The 16,499-nt window shown below is 36.1% G+C and overlaps 1 protein-coding gene across 2 annotated transcripts in view; it reads left to right on the top strand.

The window, feature by feature from the left end:
• The first annotated feature begins 670 nt into the window (after positions 1-670).
• gpc6a (glypican 6a) overlaps positions 671-16,499 on the top strand; it is a 253,197-nt gene continuing 237,368 nt past the window's right edge. For both annotated transcript variants that reach the window (XM_052127091.1, XM_052127090.1), the window contains exon 1: positions 671-1,110. In XM_052127091.1, coding sequence (XP_051983051.1) covers positions 951-1,110 — 160 coding nt within the window. In that variant the 5' untranslated portion in view covers positions 671-950. The remainder of the gene's footprint in view (positions 1,111-16,499) is intronic.

Raw genomic sequence — 16,499 nt, 5'->3', positions numbered from 1 at the left:
TATTAATTTTACTTGGTTTTATTTGATCATACTATGCGTTAAGTCTACATGCTCCGTTATTTTTACTTGAGTTTTTCTTTTTTAGTCTTTTTTTTTTTTTAATTATCTTTATTTATTTTTCTTTTATTTGTTTATTCTTTTTACACCATTTGCATTATTGTTATAATATATATTTATTTTATTACGCATTTTATTTAAAATTTTTTACCTACACTATTGTACTTGTTAATAGTACTTGTTTACTCAGTTTGCATTATTGTTATTTTACTTTGTTTTGTATTTTTTGTTTATTATTTGACACCTTTTGCACTGTTTATTTGTTAATACTCCTTATTTTGTGAATTTACACTATTGTTATTTTATTTTGTTTAATTTTGAAATTGAAATTAGACCCTGAAATCTTTATTTTCTCAAGTGAAGTCGTTGTATTAAAACGTGTGGCAAAACAGGGCTTTATGGTATGATTCATCAGGCATTTCCTCAGGCAAAACTCAATCAGTGCTCGAGAATCCAGTCCGGGTTTTCCTCAACGCGGCGCCACTGGGTTTATTTGTGTGTGTGTGTGTGTGTGTGTGTGTGTGTGTGTGTGTGTGTGTGTGTGTGTGTGTGTGTGTGTGTGTGTGTGTGTGTGCGTGTGTGTTTGTGTGAGTGAGAGAGAGAGAGAGAGAGAGAGATTGAGAGACTTTCAGCGCGCCGCTCCGACTCTCTTTCCGATATCTGGAATCTGGAGGTTTCGCTTTTATTCCAAGAAGCGCGTTTATTCTAAGAGGATCCATTGGAGACTTCTGCTATGTGGTGGAACCGAAAGAAGGCGTGATTTAGGAACGATTGAATGATTAAAACATTTCCCAACCTGGTGCGCTGAGCGCGTGTCTCTCTCTCTCTCCACGGATCCCGCGCGCTTTGCGCTTTTACGCGTCGGCTGGATTTTGCGCACAGGAGGATTTGCGATGTGGAAGACACCTGTCGTGGGTTTCATTTGTTCTTTATCGCTTCTATTATCGCTGACATGTGCTGGGGATGTAAAATCGCGCAGCTGCAGCGACATGCGCCAGGCTTACACAGCCAAAGGCTTTAGTGTTCATAATGTACCACACCAGGAGATATCAGGTGAGGAGAGCATGACAAGATCATGTCCACATCACAACCTCTGGGTTAATGAGGAATGTGTGCTCGCATTTGGGTGGAGAACAGCCCGTACACATAGAGAAAGTTTGGGGTTTTAAAGTCTTAATGATCATTCAGGCATCTGCATGGTGTTGTTCATGCAGATTTGGAGATGATATACATGTTGCATAGGCTAAAGGCTAATACATGCATGCAGCTCCAGAATTCAGAAAGAAATGTGGGTGACTTGCATTTTTGAGAGCTTTAGAAACTTTCCCTTCCATCTGTTCTTCACTCTTGATAGATGTACTTGGCATTCTTATGGCGGTTATACCTTACTACACTCACTTAAACCATGAACAACAACAGCAGATCATTTTTAGGGTGATTTTAATGCTCATTTGTGAGTGTTTGGCTGTTTTGAGTGTTTTTTGAGCATGCTGAAAGTTGGAGAACTTAAGAAAGTCTCAGTTATATGGCCATATCAACAGCAGAATCCAGTGACATCAATGTAAATCTAAATGAGCATCATTAAATCATGCATTATGTGCTGTGGTGTTGCTCAATAATTTTATAAATTAGTATATTTTTACATGTAGCTCAAAATATCTTTTTTATTGTATTTTTTTTTTGCAATTTTGAGAGCTTTGAAAACTTCAATTTCCTTCTGTTTTTCAATCATGATGGATACACATACATTTTAGCCATTAAAAACAACAGAAGGTTTTATTTGTGGGTGACAACGGTCTTCATTTGTGTGAGTTTGGCTGTTTTGAGTCCTTTTTGAGCATGCTGAAAGCTATATGTCCAAATCAACTGCTAAAACCAATGAAACCAATGTAGGAACATATCTGCTGGTGTTGATTAATAATGATGGAAACATGCATTGCATGCTATAAATGAGAGATCTCAAAAAATCATGAAGAAAGTGGGTGACTTGCAATCTGGAGAGATTTGAACAATTTTCTACCACTATTTAGATTGACATCGTCAGTGTGTTTATCTCCAATTATATACATTTGAACTTATTATTAAAGATAGTGTTAATATCTCAAGTAATATAGGCGCTCACTTGTATGCATTTATGAAAAGCCAAGGCGCATATCCAAGTTTTACTTGTAGAATTCAAAATAATAATAATGATAATAATTTAAATGGTCATATAACATGAAAGAAAAAAAAAAAAGTGCGGTAAATGTAGATCTCTATTGCTTAAATTAGCTGAAACCACCAAGACATAAAGATCAACTGCAAAACATTTTAATTTCATTGGAAAATCCCATAAAATTGTATTGTGTCATTTTTAACAAATTCAATAACTAAAAATGTAAATATTTATTTGTTAATATTATTATCATTATTATTTGAATTACTCGATTAAATTATTTGGAATTTTGTTATGAAATTGAAATGAGTAAATCTTAAAATATTTTGAAGTGTACAAGATTAAGAAGGTTTTCTTCCTAAATTCACCAAAACCCCACAAAACAGAAATATTAAGAGAATATTTTACAGTAACTCTTAGTTTACCTCGGTAATCATACCACTAGCCAACTTTATAGTTAACAATGCAATTTATGTTCTCCACTGCTACGTTTATTATTTAGTTTTAATCTTAGAAAATGCAAAACTACAGCATTGCATTATTTGCATTCTCAATCACATATAAAACGAGGCCCGTGTGAGTTAAAAGTCTAATATACCTGTGGATTATTCTTTGAACATGCTCGGTAAACTCTCGATCTCCACTCATAAATGTGTCCAGTGAGTTTTAGCCACATTTGAAAAAGGTTTACAGCCTCTTTTCACAGGACTGACTCCAATTAAAATCTCAGACATGCAATATAAACAACCCCAGTAGGTGGCCTTCTCACGCAGTTGGAAGAGTCCCTGTTTAGGATTGGATTTATGAAGTCCTTAAGGCTATAGAGTGGCTTTAATATATACTGCATGCTGCGGCACAGATAGGGGTTTTCCTTTATTATCTGTTGTGAAGTAATCACATTTGAAGGTTTTATCCAGTCAAAAGCAGATTACCATGGTAGCGGCATAATGCAGGAAAAGATAATACAGTAATCATGTGTTTTTGGTCCCACAATACAAAATGTGATGAAAAGAGCAGTTAGATTTGTCTTAAAGTTCGATTTTTGCCGGCTAACTAGTGACTATACCGTGTTTCTGATTATAGCATTTGTCAATTCTTGTGTTGGATGTTTTTGAGAGCGGTTCACAGGAGTTTACAGGTCTGCATATTGCACATTTTAAAGGAATAGTTCACCCCAAAATTAAAATTCGGTCATTATTTACTCACGCTCATGTTGTTCCAAACCCATTTGTCTTTCTCGCCTACGTGGAACACAAAAGGAGGCGATTAGCAGAATGCCTAAGCCTGTCTTTCCTATATAATGGAGGTGAATGGCGACCATACCTAAATTTGGTTTCAGAACACAAACTTTTATGATGCTTTTATGCCCTTTATGGAGCTTAACAGTCCCAGGTCCCCATCCGTTTTCATTGTATGGAAAAGAGTAGCGCGAACATTCTTTTAAATGTGTCCTTTTGTGTTCCACGGACAATTGACATCCATGAACCTCATGTCTAAACATGGAGTTACAAAAGTGCATCAATGCATTAAACTCAACTTTACTCTATGTAGCCTATTCAACCGTGTTTTTCTGCAGTTCTAAAATAAGATTATTTTCTCGTCCCTGGTGTCTCACCTGTGAGCGTGTTGTCTTTTGATTGTCCCATTGCAGGCATTCTCACAGGACTCAACTCCCAAAGTGTACCATTGGTTTCATAGCAAGTGGCATGTGTATCCGTACAGCTGGACTGTATCTGCTGCTGATATCGCTGTTCCTTGTGTTGATGTGTAATAGAAGAGCATAGCTTGTTTTGGACTACTTTAGCAATGCATTTTCAAACTGGTCAAAGATGTTTCGTGTTGGATTAATATTCAACAGGTTTTCCTTTTGTAAATAATCATTAATTTTGCTTAAAGGCACTTGTTCATTCAGAGACTGTGGTTATAGAGCACAACAGTCTGGTTCCAAAAGAAAAATCCCATTCGTTTTCTCCATAAGCAAATAGACAATAACAATAACATATAAATCTTTAAAGATGTATCTACCATGAGCGCTGAGGTTTATCAATGATATATGCTTCTGCAGAAAAAGCAGTTTGCACAATTTCAATGTTTTTGATAGCGATATTACTGGTGAAGAAATCCACTACCCATGATCCTGAAGAGAAACCAGCCACGAATCAGAGAATTGTGGCAAACAAAGTGCGCCAAAAGAGCTCTGTAGCGACCGCCCACTCCCATAATACACACAAGTCTATCCCTACACTCTCCAACTAATTATATCTTTGTATATATTGGAATATTTTGCATTATTATTAAAAATAATGATCCAAAACTTAGAATCAACAACTTTAAATCAATAGTATTATATTTTTCCATCCTTTTTTAATTCGATTACATCTTTCGCAATGTTTCATCGGACTGTAGTTCATTCCGTCATTAAAGATGTCAAGTACACAGTCTTGTGCCTTTGTCATTTTTCAAATAATTCTTTGCTTCAAATAAAAGTTTACAATGTTGTGATTCACCTCGGAGCTGGTTGGTTTGATAGTTTGAACTCATTTATGAAGAATTTTAAGATATCCCTTCGGAAGGGTTGAACAGGAAAAACACGTAGACGGCTGAAAAAGTGGCCAGGTATTGTTGCGTTCTGTTGCCAGATCTCGCTATTAGCCTATATGAACATCATCAAACTTATATAAAAATCTTTATATTGAATAAAAACTATATTTTGGGAACAAAGTGTCTAAAAGAAAATCTCCCCAGAAGTTTGCTAAATCTGGTCGCTAAAACATTACATTATTAGAAATCCCCCTCCCTTTTTTTAATTCTAAAGTTTTCTTGTAGGTTTAGGGTTATTCTAAAAATATTATTATTAATTTGATTCAAAGAGAAAATTGTCATTTAAATATAGGGTACTTACATACACTTCAAAAACACAATAAAAGTTTCATGTAGATTCAAAAAGGTCTTAACAGCCTCAATCAAAGAAGTAGATCCTACTTAAGTTCTTCAATGAACTTTTAATCTTCTAGATTTTTAGAAAAGAAACTACTGGTGCTACCAAAACACGGATCTGAAGATCCTATAAATGTAGATCAAGATCATTATTCTCGAAAGAGCCAAACCAACAAAGTTTCATGATAATGAAATCGTGACATTAGATACGACTTTTATTCCCATAGAGACTGACCAGTCGGCAAACAGAATTTCAAATTGATACAATACAGGCATCACATGTTAGCTAGTGTAACATTGGTAACCGTTCTTGCTCGACCTGCTCCAAATGGGATTCGAACCGGGGTCTCAGACATGAGAGGCAGACATGCTAACGAGAAGGCTAACGGCTACAGTATGTAGCGTCAGCCGCTAGTGTGCCACTTGCCGCACAAACCACACAGATATCATGCACCAGCTGGCTCCCGTTACACCCCTCACCCCAAACCTCACTCCCATCTGGGTCATGGCACCACTGTAACCAGTCCTGCTGGACCCGTGCGGGATTTGAACCAACGTCACCAGCATGGGGGACAGGCATGCTATCGAGGAGGCTAAAGGCTACAGCCTCTAAAGTCAGTCGCTAGTGCACGTCTTGAAGCCAGGGGAGTAAGGATTACACACACTGCGCAACACGTACCAGCTGGCTACTGTTACACTAGCCTCCTATCCAAAACTTTGGTTACTCATTCCATATTTATTTATGAAATACAAATGACTGATGTATGTCAATAACCTGTAAAACGCTTTAGAGGTCGACCTATAGTGAATTTCGCAGATACCGATAACTAAGGTCAATAACCTATTAATCGATTTATTCAGATTTTCTTATTCTTTCCTTAATATGACGGGCACAGACACAGAGGCTACAAGAGTCCAAAATAAATAAAATCCCAGATGTTGTTTATTGTTCAACCAAAATCCCAATAAACGGCAAAATTAAGATATGGTGCATAGTGCGGGATGTTTAACTATTAACAAGCCATGGGCTTGTTAATAGTTAAATATTACATGGGGACTCTTATTTTGAAATTACGGGAACTTGGATCTGTTAAAATGCTCTAATATTCACCAAGTGAAGTGTTTTGTATACAGTATACTGGTTCATTGAGAAATAATAAAAATATATGAATTTGGAAACACAATATATGTGCTGATGGTATCAAAATACAAAATATGCTGAAGAGAGGATACAAATATTGATAAATATTGTCAATGATGAAAGATTTGGGAACACAAAAATCGGAAACTATCGGCATTGAATTTGGCAGAAAACCGATAGTTCCAAAATGCAATTAACGGCACCGATTAATTGGTAAAACTGATATATCGTCTACCATTAATATTGGCATAGATTTTTCTGATTGTTCCGAAATACGACTAACGACACTGATTAATCTGTAAAACCGATATATCGGTCTACCTCTACAACACTTTTTCTTCTATGGTACACAGAAGTTTTTTTTCCGAATAAAATCATGGTTATGTTTAGGTTTGGGGGATAAACATAGCAAAGATTGTTATACTAGGGCTGCACCGATACCACTTTTTCTCTTCCGATTCGATTCCGATATCGGAAATCTCAGTATTGGCCTTTTTTTGCATAATCAGTTTAGAATATCTTTACATTATTGTGTGGAACTATTTGAGAGTACTCTTAAATATGTAAAGAAACACAAACCTCTAACTACACATTATTTCAATATAAATGTATAACATAATTAACATAATAACCCTTTATTATAAACTATTATACTGGATAACGTAGCAGCAACATTAACAGTAATTCCAGTCTTTAAGTCTTCAGTAGAAAGGAAACCAGTGTTTTATTTATTTATTTTTAATATTTCAACTTACATCTGGACTTTAGATTTAGTCATCAATCCACTTTTCATTTCATTTTTAGAACACATTCAACTTAAATATTGTTATAAATTGTAAACAAATACTAATGATGACAATAATAATAATATTAAATTGTTATTAATATTATTATAGTTGAATATTAATTTTAATATGTCGTCATTTTTGGAGCTTGACAGTAAACGAACATGACTAACACACAGTATCGGATTTGGATCGTACTCGTCAGACCGATACCCGATCCGCCTAGAAGCTTAATTATCGGAGCCGATACCGATCCAAGTATCCCTAGTAATAAAATTTTTCGTTGGTTTGTTTCTCTATGGGAGTAAAAGTTGTAGCCAACTTGCACTTTGTTATTTCTTTTCAATTTCGGCGTGTAGTACTATTTGTACACATTGTCGTGAGACCGGGTTGGTACTTGCAGTTGAAATTACCCTACAAATTTACCATAAACCCCTGTATTACGTGCATAATTGTATGGTTTTACAGTGTTTCTTCGCCCTGCTGTACATTCATGGGTGTGTGAGAACATTCTGAATTACATGCATCATACGATTCCAGAATCATGAGATTACATTTCCAAACTCTGGCCAGAAACAAAGACCCAAGCCCAATGTTAGTCTCACAAAAAAACATTTATCCTGTCTCTCCGTATATATTGGGAAATACAGCTGGAAACACACACACCACACACACACACACACACACACACACACACACACACACACACACACACACACACACACACACACACACACACACACACACATACACACACACATGTTTGGTTTCCATGTTTTATGGGGACATAGACATAATGGTTTTTATACTGTACAAACTTTATATTCTATCCCCTAAACCTAACCCTACCCCTAAACCTAACCCTCACAGAAAACTTTCTGCATTTTTACATTTTCAAAAAACAAAATTTTGTATGATTTATAAGCTGTTTTCCTCATGGGGACCGACAAAATGTCCCCACAAGGTCAAAAATGTCGGGTTTTACTATCCTTATGGGGACATTTGGTACCCACAAAGTGATAAATACACGCTCACACACACACACACACACACACACACACACACACACACACACACACACACACACACACACACACACACACATGTTTGGTTTCCATGTTTTATGGGGACATAGACATAATGGTTTTTATACTGTACAAACTTTATATTCTATCCCCTAAACCTACCCCTAAACCTAACCCTCACAGAAAACTTTCTGCATTTTTACATTTTCAAAAAACAAAATTTAGTATGATTTATAAGCTGTTTTCCTCATGGGGACCGACAAAATGTCCCCACAAGGTCAAAAATGTCGGGTTTTACTATCCTTATGGGGACATTTGGTACCCACAAAGTGATAAATACACGCTCACACACACACACACACACACACACACACACACACACACACACACACACACACACACACACACACACACACACACACACACACACAGAAGTATAATAAGGCTTTGTCCTCAGATAAATCATCCAGTTGATTAATCACACATGTTTGATTGTTGCTCTTCTCATGAGCTCATTTCAGATCTCAGTGGGGTTTTTGTTTGTGTTGTGAGAGTTCAAGGGGCATATCGGTGCCTGACAACACAAAGGTCATCAGGGACGCCTTACATAGCGTTACACAAACTTTACATTAGTATCATGATTAGACAGATATTTAATATGAACTTGCTCAGGGTGCGAAATGAACCTTTTAGCCACCCAGCCAAGATGTCTGGTAGATGAAAAAAATGACCAGCCAGACAGATTTCTTGCTGGACAATATTTTTATTATTTTTTTATTTTATTTTGCAATTTACAAGTTCATTTGACATACATGAGAAACAAATAATACTGTAAGCATGTTTAAAAGTGAACCGCTTTTTTAAAGAATGTATTAGTTATTATTTACATATACACACACACACACACACACACATACATACATATATATATACATATATACACATGTATACATTATCTTAGAACACATTAGAACACTTGATTATATGAGGATAAATATATGGATGAGTATAGTCAATGATGAACGATTTAGATACAGCAAATTGGTGTTGGTGATTGTTTTTATTTCACATTTAACGCTGTAATAAGAACTGTGCAATCCTCCAGCTCTGGCCACAGTGTAACACGGAGGAATACAGTAAAAATAAATAAAAGATCAGCAGCTATCCGCATAGATTTTTGCCAAAAAGCAACTATTGGCACCGATTAATCGGTAAAACCGATTTATCGATAAAACAGATATACCGGTAAAACCGATTTATCGATAAAACAGATATACCGGTAAAACCGATTTATCGATAAAACAGATATACCATTAAAACCGATTAATCGATAAAACAGATATATCGGTAAAACCGATTTATCGATAAAACAGATATATCGGTAAAACCGATTTATTGATAAAACAGATATACCGGTAAAACCGATTTATCGATAAAACAGATATACCGTTAAAACCGATTAATCGATAAAACAGATATACCGTTAAAACCGATTTATCGATAAAACAGATATATCGGTAAAACAGATTTATCGATAAAACAGATATATCGGTAAAACCGATTTATTGATAAAACAGATATACCGGTAAAACCGATTTATCGATAAAACAGATATACCGGTAAAACCGATTTATCGATAAAACAGATATATCGGTAAAACAGATATATCGGTAAAACAGATTTATCGATAAAACAGATATATCGGTAAAACCGATTAATCGATAAAATAGATATATCGGTAAAACCGATTTATCGATAAAACAGATATATCGGTAATTCCGTTTTATCGATAAAACAGATATATCGGTAAAACCGATTTATCGATAAAACAGATATACCGGTAAAACCGATTTAATCGCTAAAACAGATATATCGGTAAAACCAATTTATCGATAAAATAGATATACCGGTAAAAACCGATTTAAAGATAAAACAGATTTATCGATAAAACAGATTTATCGGTAAAACCGAGTTATCGATAAAACAGATATACCGTTAAAACCGATTTATCGATAAAACAGATATACCGTTAAAACCGATTGAATCGATAAAACAGATATACCGTTAAAACCGATTTAATCGATAAAACAGATATATCGGTAAAACCGATTTCGATTTTCGAAAAGCCTATCGGTCTACCTGTATATGGTACATGCATCATGTGGGTTATTGGGATATTGAATAAAAACACTGGATGGAAACACCAAGATTCAAATAAGAATTCCAAAATGCACATCAAAAAACTGGGTGGATACAGTTTTTATTTGGTAAGAAAACAAACATAAACAATAATTCACAGAATAAATTCCTAGATCAAATTAGGTCTGAATGACCCTTTACTTTGCATACACAGCCCATGTTTAATATCACATTCACCTGTGTGTAGGGCATAGTGTTGATCCAATCTGTCTTTTCCTTTCTCTTTGCCTCACTCTTCACTTCTATCTTTCTCTCTGTCGCTCTTCTAATCACCATGATTAATGAAAATCTTGGCCCCTAAATGTCAGGAGCCCCTGAGAAAGGCTTTGATCAGTGCCACGTATGCACTCAGCCTATTTGTCCAGCACTGGCGTATTGAGCGACATACATTTACATTCATTATACAACACAGACCCTGCACAAACAGAGCACGCTCGGCAGACATCATGCCAGTTAGAAGGTGAACACAGACGCTCGGAGAGATATTACTTGAAAGGATGGAAAGAAATGCTAATTCATGTTAGATGAATTAATTATGCTATCATTGAAAGGTGACGTCTCAAGTGCAGTGAATCTTGAAAACATCAGCGTAATATCTATGTGATTATACGTTCAAAGGGATATCATTATCATTAAACCTAGATGAATTACAGTGCATTTAATGATGTAATGTTGAGAAACGAAAGGCTATATGGTGCATTTTATTCACCATTCCTCAGGCCTTGGAACACAAAAGGTTTATTTTAACAACATATCCAGGTTGCTTTTTATTCATGTAGCGAAATCGAATGGCAACGGATGCTATCAAGCTTCAAAAATGGCAAAAGCACCCTAAACTATAATTAAAGTAGTCCATATGACTTGTGTGCCATTTTGTAAGTTGGCTCGTTGTTTCCTGTTTTCCTGAAATGAACACTAGAGGCGCTAAAACAACAACTAGTGTTATTCACTTTCACTCAGATCACGAGAGAAACGGAAGAGGGTCAGTTTATAAACACGTACTTTTCATCCCGTTCCTCACACATCACAACACTTTTACTAACGTGCATGACTTGAAGGTGATACATTTTAACGTTTGCATTATACTATATCCAACTACAATTACAATCTTGTTTGAATGCGATCAAACTGTGCTGTAGTGTTGATAGAGTGTTGCAATTGTGATGCAACGGACAAGGGTACATGTCCTGAAGAGCACACGATTCGACACATGCGAATGTGTCATAGAAGCTCCAGAACATGCATTTTTCATGTAATACTTGCTTTTAAGACACTATCATTTATGTTTAATGTTTAGGGTAGTAAAATCGATAGAGAATTAACCTTAAAGCAATATTACGGGTTAAATAAACGTTGAGCTCAGGCGACAGCATTTGTGGCATAATGTTGATTACAACAAAAATCTGGACTCATACCTTTTCTTTAAAAAAAGCTAAAATGTGGATCCAGTGAGGCACTTACAATGGAAGTGAATGGGTGCAGGGACGGATTACCGACTGGCCAGTGGGCCAGTGCCCAGGGTCCCCGTACTGCCTGGGGGTGCCCTGGGCTTTAAGGCTGCGTGATCTAGTTTGGTGATACCCCTGCTTGAAAACCCATTTGGGCATGAACAACGACCCCCCACAACGAAAAATTACAAGTTTCACATTTCTGTATTTAAACCCTTCAAAAATTGGCCCCATTCACTTCCATTGTAAGTGCCTGACTGTAACCTTTTCTTCCATCTTAGCATTAGCAATGGAGAAATCTAAAGAAACGTCTGCAAACAAATCTGGTTTCTCATTCCATATTTATTCATGCAATACAAATGAATAATGTACGTCAAAAACCTGCAATACACGCTCCTCGTATCATTATGAACCATGATGTACATAACACATATTTTGCTATTAAAATCATGGTCTTAGGTAGAAGTTGACTTTGTAAGACAGCACTTTTCTCCTTAAGATGAAGATGAATCGCTTATGATGCATTATTCCTCTTTTGAAAGTCACTTTGGATAAAAGCATCTGCCAAATGAATACATTTAATACAATTTTAAATGCAGATACTGAAAAATAAGGTTACAGAAAAGGCAGATAACCGATTAATAGGCCGATATTTTTTAAATCATTTTATCAAATTCTATATATATATATATATTAGTCTTTCCTTACTATGAAGGGCACAGACATTGAGAGTCCAAAATGAATAAAATCACAAAAGCAGTTTATTGTGCAACCAAAATCTTAATAATAACAAGAAAATTACGATTTTGGTGCATTAGTCCGAAATACACAAGGGACTCTTATTTTGAAATTATATATATGTATGCCTTCACCAGATGAAGAGTTTATATGTATTTATAGCAGCTGAGTTTTATTGATGAGGAAAAAATGTTGGATAAAAGCAAGTATCAGCACTGATTAATCAGTAAAACCGATATATCGGTCAACCTCTAGTCTTAGGTTTAGGATTAGATGAGGGGTTAGACTTTATGGTTAGGTTTAGGTTAGGGGATAGACTTAGGAAAATCATAATAACATTGTTACTTCTTTAATTTTCTCTATGGGAGTAAAAGTACATCTTATTTTGAAATAAAGGGAGACTTACATTTACATTTATGCATTTGGCAGATGCTTTTATCCAAAGCGACTTACAGAGCCCTTATTACAGGGACAGTCCCCCAGAGCAACCTGGAGTTAAGTGCCTTGCTCAAGGACACAATGGTGGTGGCTGTGGGGATCGAACCAGTGACCTTCTGATTACCGGTTATGTGCTTTAGCCCACTACGCCACCACCACTCCACTTGGCTAACTTACAATGCTCTATATGCAAGTATTCATCAAATTTTGCTTATTACAGTCTATACATTCACCAGATGAAGAGTTTATTGATGAGGAATAAAAAAATAGGGAAAAAAGAAACTATCGGCCATTTTGTAAGTTGGCTCGTTGTTTCCTGTTTTCCTGAAATGAACACTAGAGGCGCTAAAACAACAACTAGTGTTATTCACTTTCACTCAGATCACGAGAGAAACGGAAGAGGGTCAGTTTATAAACACGTACTTTTCATCCCGTTCCTCACACATCACAACACTTTTACTAACGTGCATGACTTGAAGGTGATACATTTTAACGTTTGCATTATACTATATCCAACTACAATTACAATCTTGTTTAAATGCGATCAAACTGTGCTGTAGTGTTGATAGAGTGTTGCAATTGTGATGCAACGGACAAGGGTACACGTCCTGAAGAGCACACGATTCGACACATGCGAATGTGTCATAGAAGCTCCAGAACATGCATTTTTCATGTAATACTTGCTTTTAAGACACTATCATTTATGTTTAATGTTTAGGGTAGCAAAATCGATAGAGAATTAACCTTAAAGCAATATTACGGGTTAAATAAACGTTGAGCTCAGGCGACAGCATTTGTGGCATAATGTTGATTACAACAAAAAATCTGGACTCATACCTTTTCTTTAAAAAAAGCTAAAATGTGGATCCAGTGAGGCACTTACAATGGAAGTGAATGGGTGCAGGGACGGATTACTGACTGGCCAGTGGGCCAGTGCCCAGGGTCCCCGTACTGCCTGGGGGTGCCCTGGGCTTTAAGGCTGCGTGATCTAGTTTGGTGATACCCCGCTTGAAAACCCATTTGGGCATGAACAACGACCCCCACAACGAAAAATTACAAGTTTCACATTTCTGTATTTAAACCCTTCAAAAATTGGCCCCATTCACTTCCATTGTAAGTGCCTGACTGTAACCTTTTCTTCCATCTTAGCATTAGCAATGGAGAAATCTAAAGAAACGTCTGCAAACAAATCTGGTTTCTCATTCCATATTTATTCATGCAATACAAATGAATAATGTACGTCAAAAACCTGCAATACACGCTCCTCAGTATCATTATGAACCATGATGTACATAACACATATTTTGCTATTAAAATCATGGTCTTAGGTAGAAGTTGACTTTGTAAGACAGCACTTTTCTCCTTAAGATGAAGATGAATAAGCTTATGATGCATTATTCCTCTTTTGAAAGTCACTTTGGATAAAAGCATCTGCCAAATGAATACATTTAATGAAATTTTAAATGCAGATACTGAAAAATAAGGTTACAGAAAAGGCAGATAACCGATTAATAGGCCGATATTTTTTAAATCATTTTATCAAATTATATATATATATATATATATATATATATATATATATATATATATATATTAGTCTTTCCTTACTATGAAGGGCACAGACATTGAGAGTCCAAAATGAATAAAATCACAAAAGCAGTTTATTGTGCAACCAAAATCTTAATAATAACAAGAAAATTACGATTTTGGTGCATTAGTCCAAAATACACAAGGGACTCTTATTTTGAAATTATATATATGTATGCCTTCACCAGATGAAGAGTTTATATGTATTTATAGCAGCTGAGTTTTATTGATGAGGAAAAAATGTTGGATAAAAGCAAGTATCAGCACTGATTAATCAGTAAAACCGATATATCGGTCAACCTCTAGTCTTAGGTTTAGGATTAGATGAGGGGTTAGACTTTATGGTTAGGTTTAGGTTAGGGGATAGACTTAGGAAAATCATAATAACATTGTTACTTCTTTAATTTTCTCTATGGGAGTAAAAGTACATCTTATTTTGAAATAAAGGGAGACTTACATTTACATTTATGCATTTGGCAGATGCTTTTATCCAAAGCGACTTACAGAGCCCTTATTACAGGGACAGTCCCCCAGAGCAACCTGGAGTTAAGTGCCTTGCTCAAGGACACAATGGTGGTGGCTGTGGGGATCGAACCAGTGACCTTCTGATTACCGGTTATGTGCTTTAGCCCACTACGCCACCACCACTCCACTTGGCTAACTTACAATGCTCTATATGCAAGTATTCATCAAATTTTGCTTATTACAGTCTATACATTCACCAGATGAAGAGTTTATTGATGAGGAATAAAAAAATAGGGAAAAAAGAAACTATCGGCCATTTTGTAAGTTGGCTCGTTGTTTCCTGTTTTCCTGAAATGAACACTAGAGGTGCTAAAACAACAACTAGTGTTATTCACTTTCACTCAGATCACGAGAGAAAGCGGAAGAGGGTCAGTTTATAAACACGTACTTTTCATCCCGTTCCTCACACATCACAACACTTTTACTAACGTGCATGACTTGAAGGTGATACATTTTAACGTTTGCATTATACTATATCCAACTACAATTACAATCTTGTTTGAATGCGATCAAACTGTGCTGTAGTGTTGATAGAGTGTTGCAATTGTGATGCAACGGACAAGGGTACATGTCCTGAAGAGCACACGATTCGACACATGCGAATGTGTCATAGAAGCTCCAGAACATGCATTTTTCATGTAATACTTGCTTTTAAGACACTATCATTTATGTTTAATGTTTAGGGTAGCAAAATCGATAGAGAATTAACCTTAAAGCAATATTACGGGTTAAATAAACGTTGAGCTCAGGCGACAGCATTTGTGGCATAATGTTGATTACAACAAAAAATCTGGACTCATACCTTTTCTTTAAAAAAAGCTAAAATGTGGATCCAGTGAGGCACTTACAATGGAAGTGAATGGGTGCAGGGACGGATTACTGACTGGCCAGTGGGCCAGTGCCCAGGGTCCCCGTACTGCCTGGGGGTGCCCTGGGCTTTAAGGCTGCGTGATCTAGTTTGGTGATACCCCTGCTTGAAAACCCATTTGGGCATGAACAACGACCCCCCACAACGAAAAATTACAAGTTTCACATTTCTGTATTTAAACCCTTCAAAAATTGGCCCCATTCACTTCCATTGTAAGTGCCTGACTGTAACCTTTTCTTCCATCTTAGCATTAGCAATGGAGAAATCTAAAGAAACGTCTGCAAACAAATCTGGTTTCTCATTCCATATTTATTCATGCAATACAAATGAATAATGTACGTCAAAAACCTGCAATACACGCTCCTCGTATCATTATGAACCATGATGTACATAACACATATTTTGCTATTAAAATCATGGTCTTAGGTAGAAGTTGACTTTGTAAGACAGCACTTTTCTCCTTAAGATGAAGATGAATCGCTTATGATGCATTATTCCTCTTTTGAAAGTCACTTTGGATAAAAGCATCTGCCAAATGAATACATTTAATGAAATTTTAAATGCAGATACTGAAAAATAAGGTTACAGAAAAGGCA

The sequence above is a fragment of the Xyrauchen texanus genome, chromosome 5 (assembly GCF_025860055.1).
Source record: "Xyrauchen texanus isolate HMW12.3.18 chromosome 5, RBS_HiC_50CHRs, whole genome shotgun sequence".
Classification (NCBI taxonomy): domain Eukaryota; kingdom Metazoa; phylum Chordata; class Actinopteri; order Cypriniformes; family Catostomidae; genus Xyrauchen; species Xyrauchen texanus.
The sequence above is the reverse complement of the archived record's forward strand: the minus strand, read 5'-3'. Positions and strand labels throughout refer to the sequence as shown.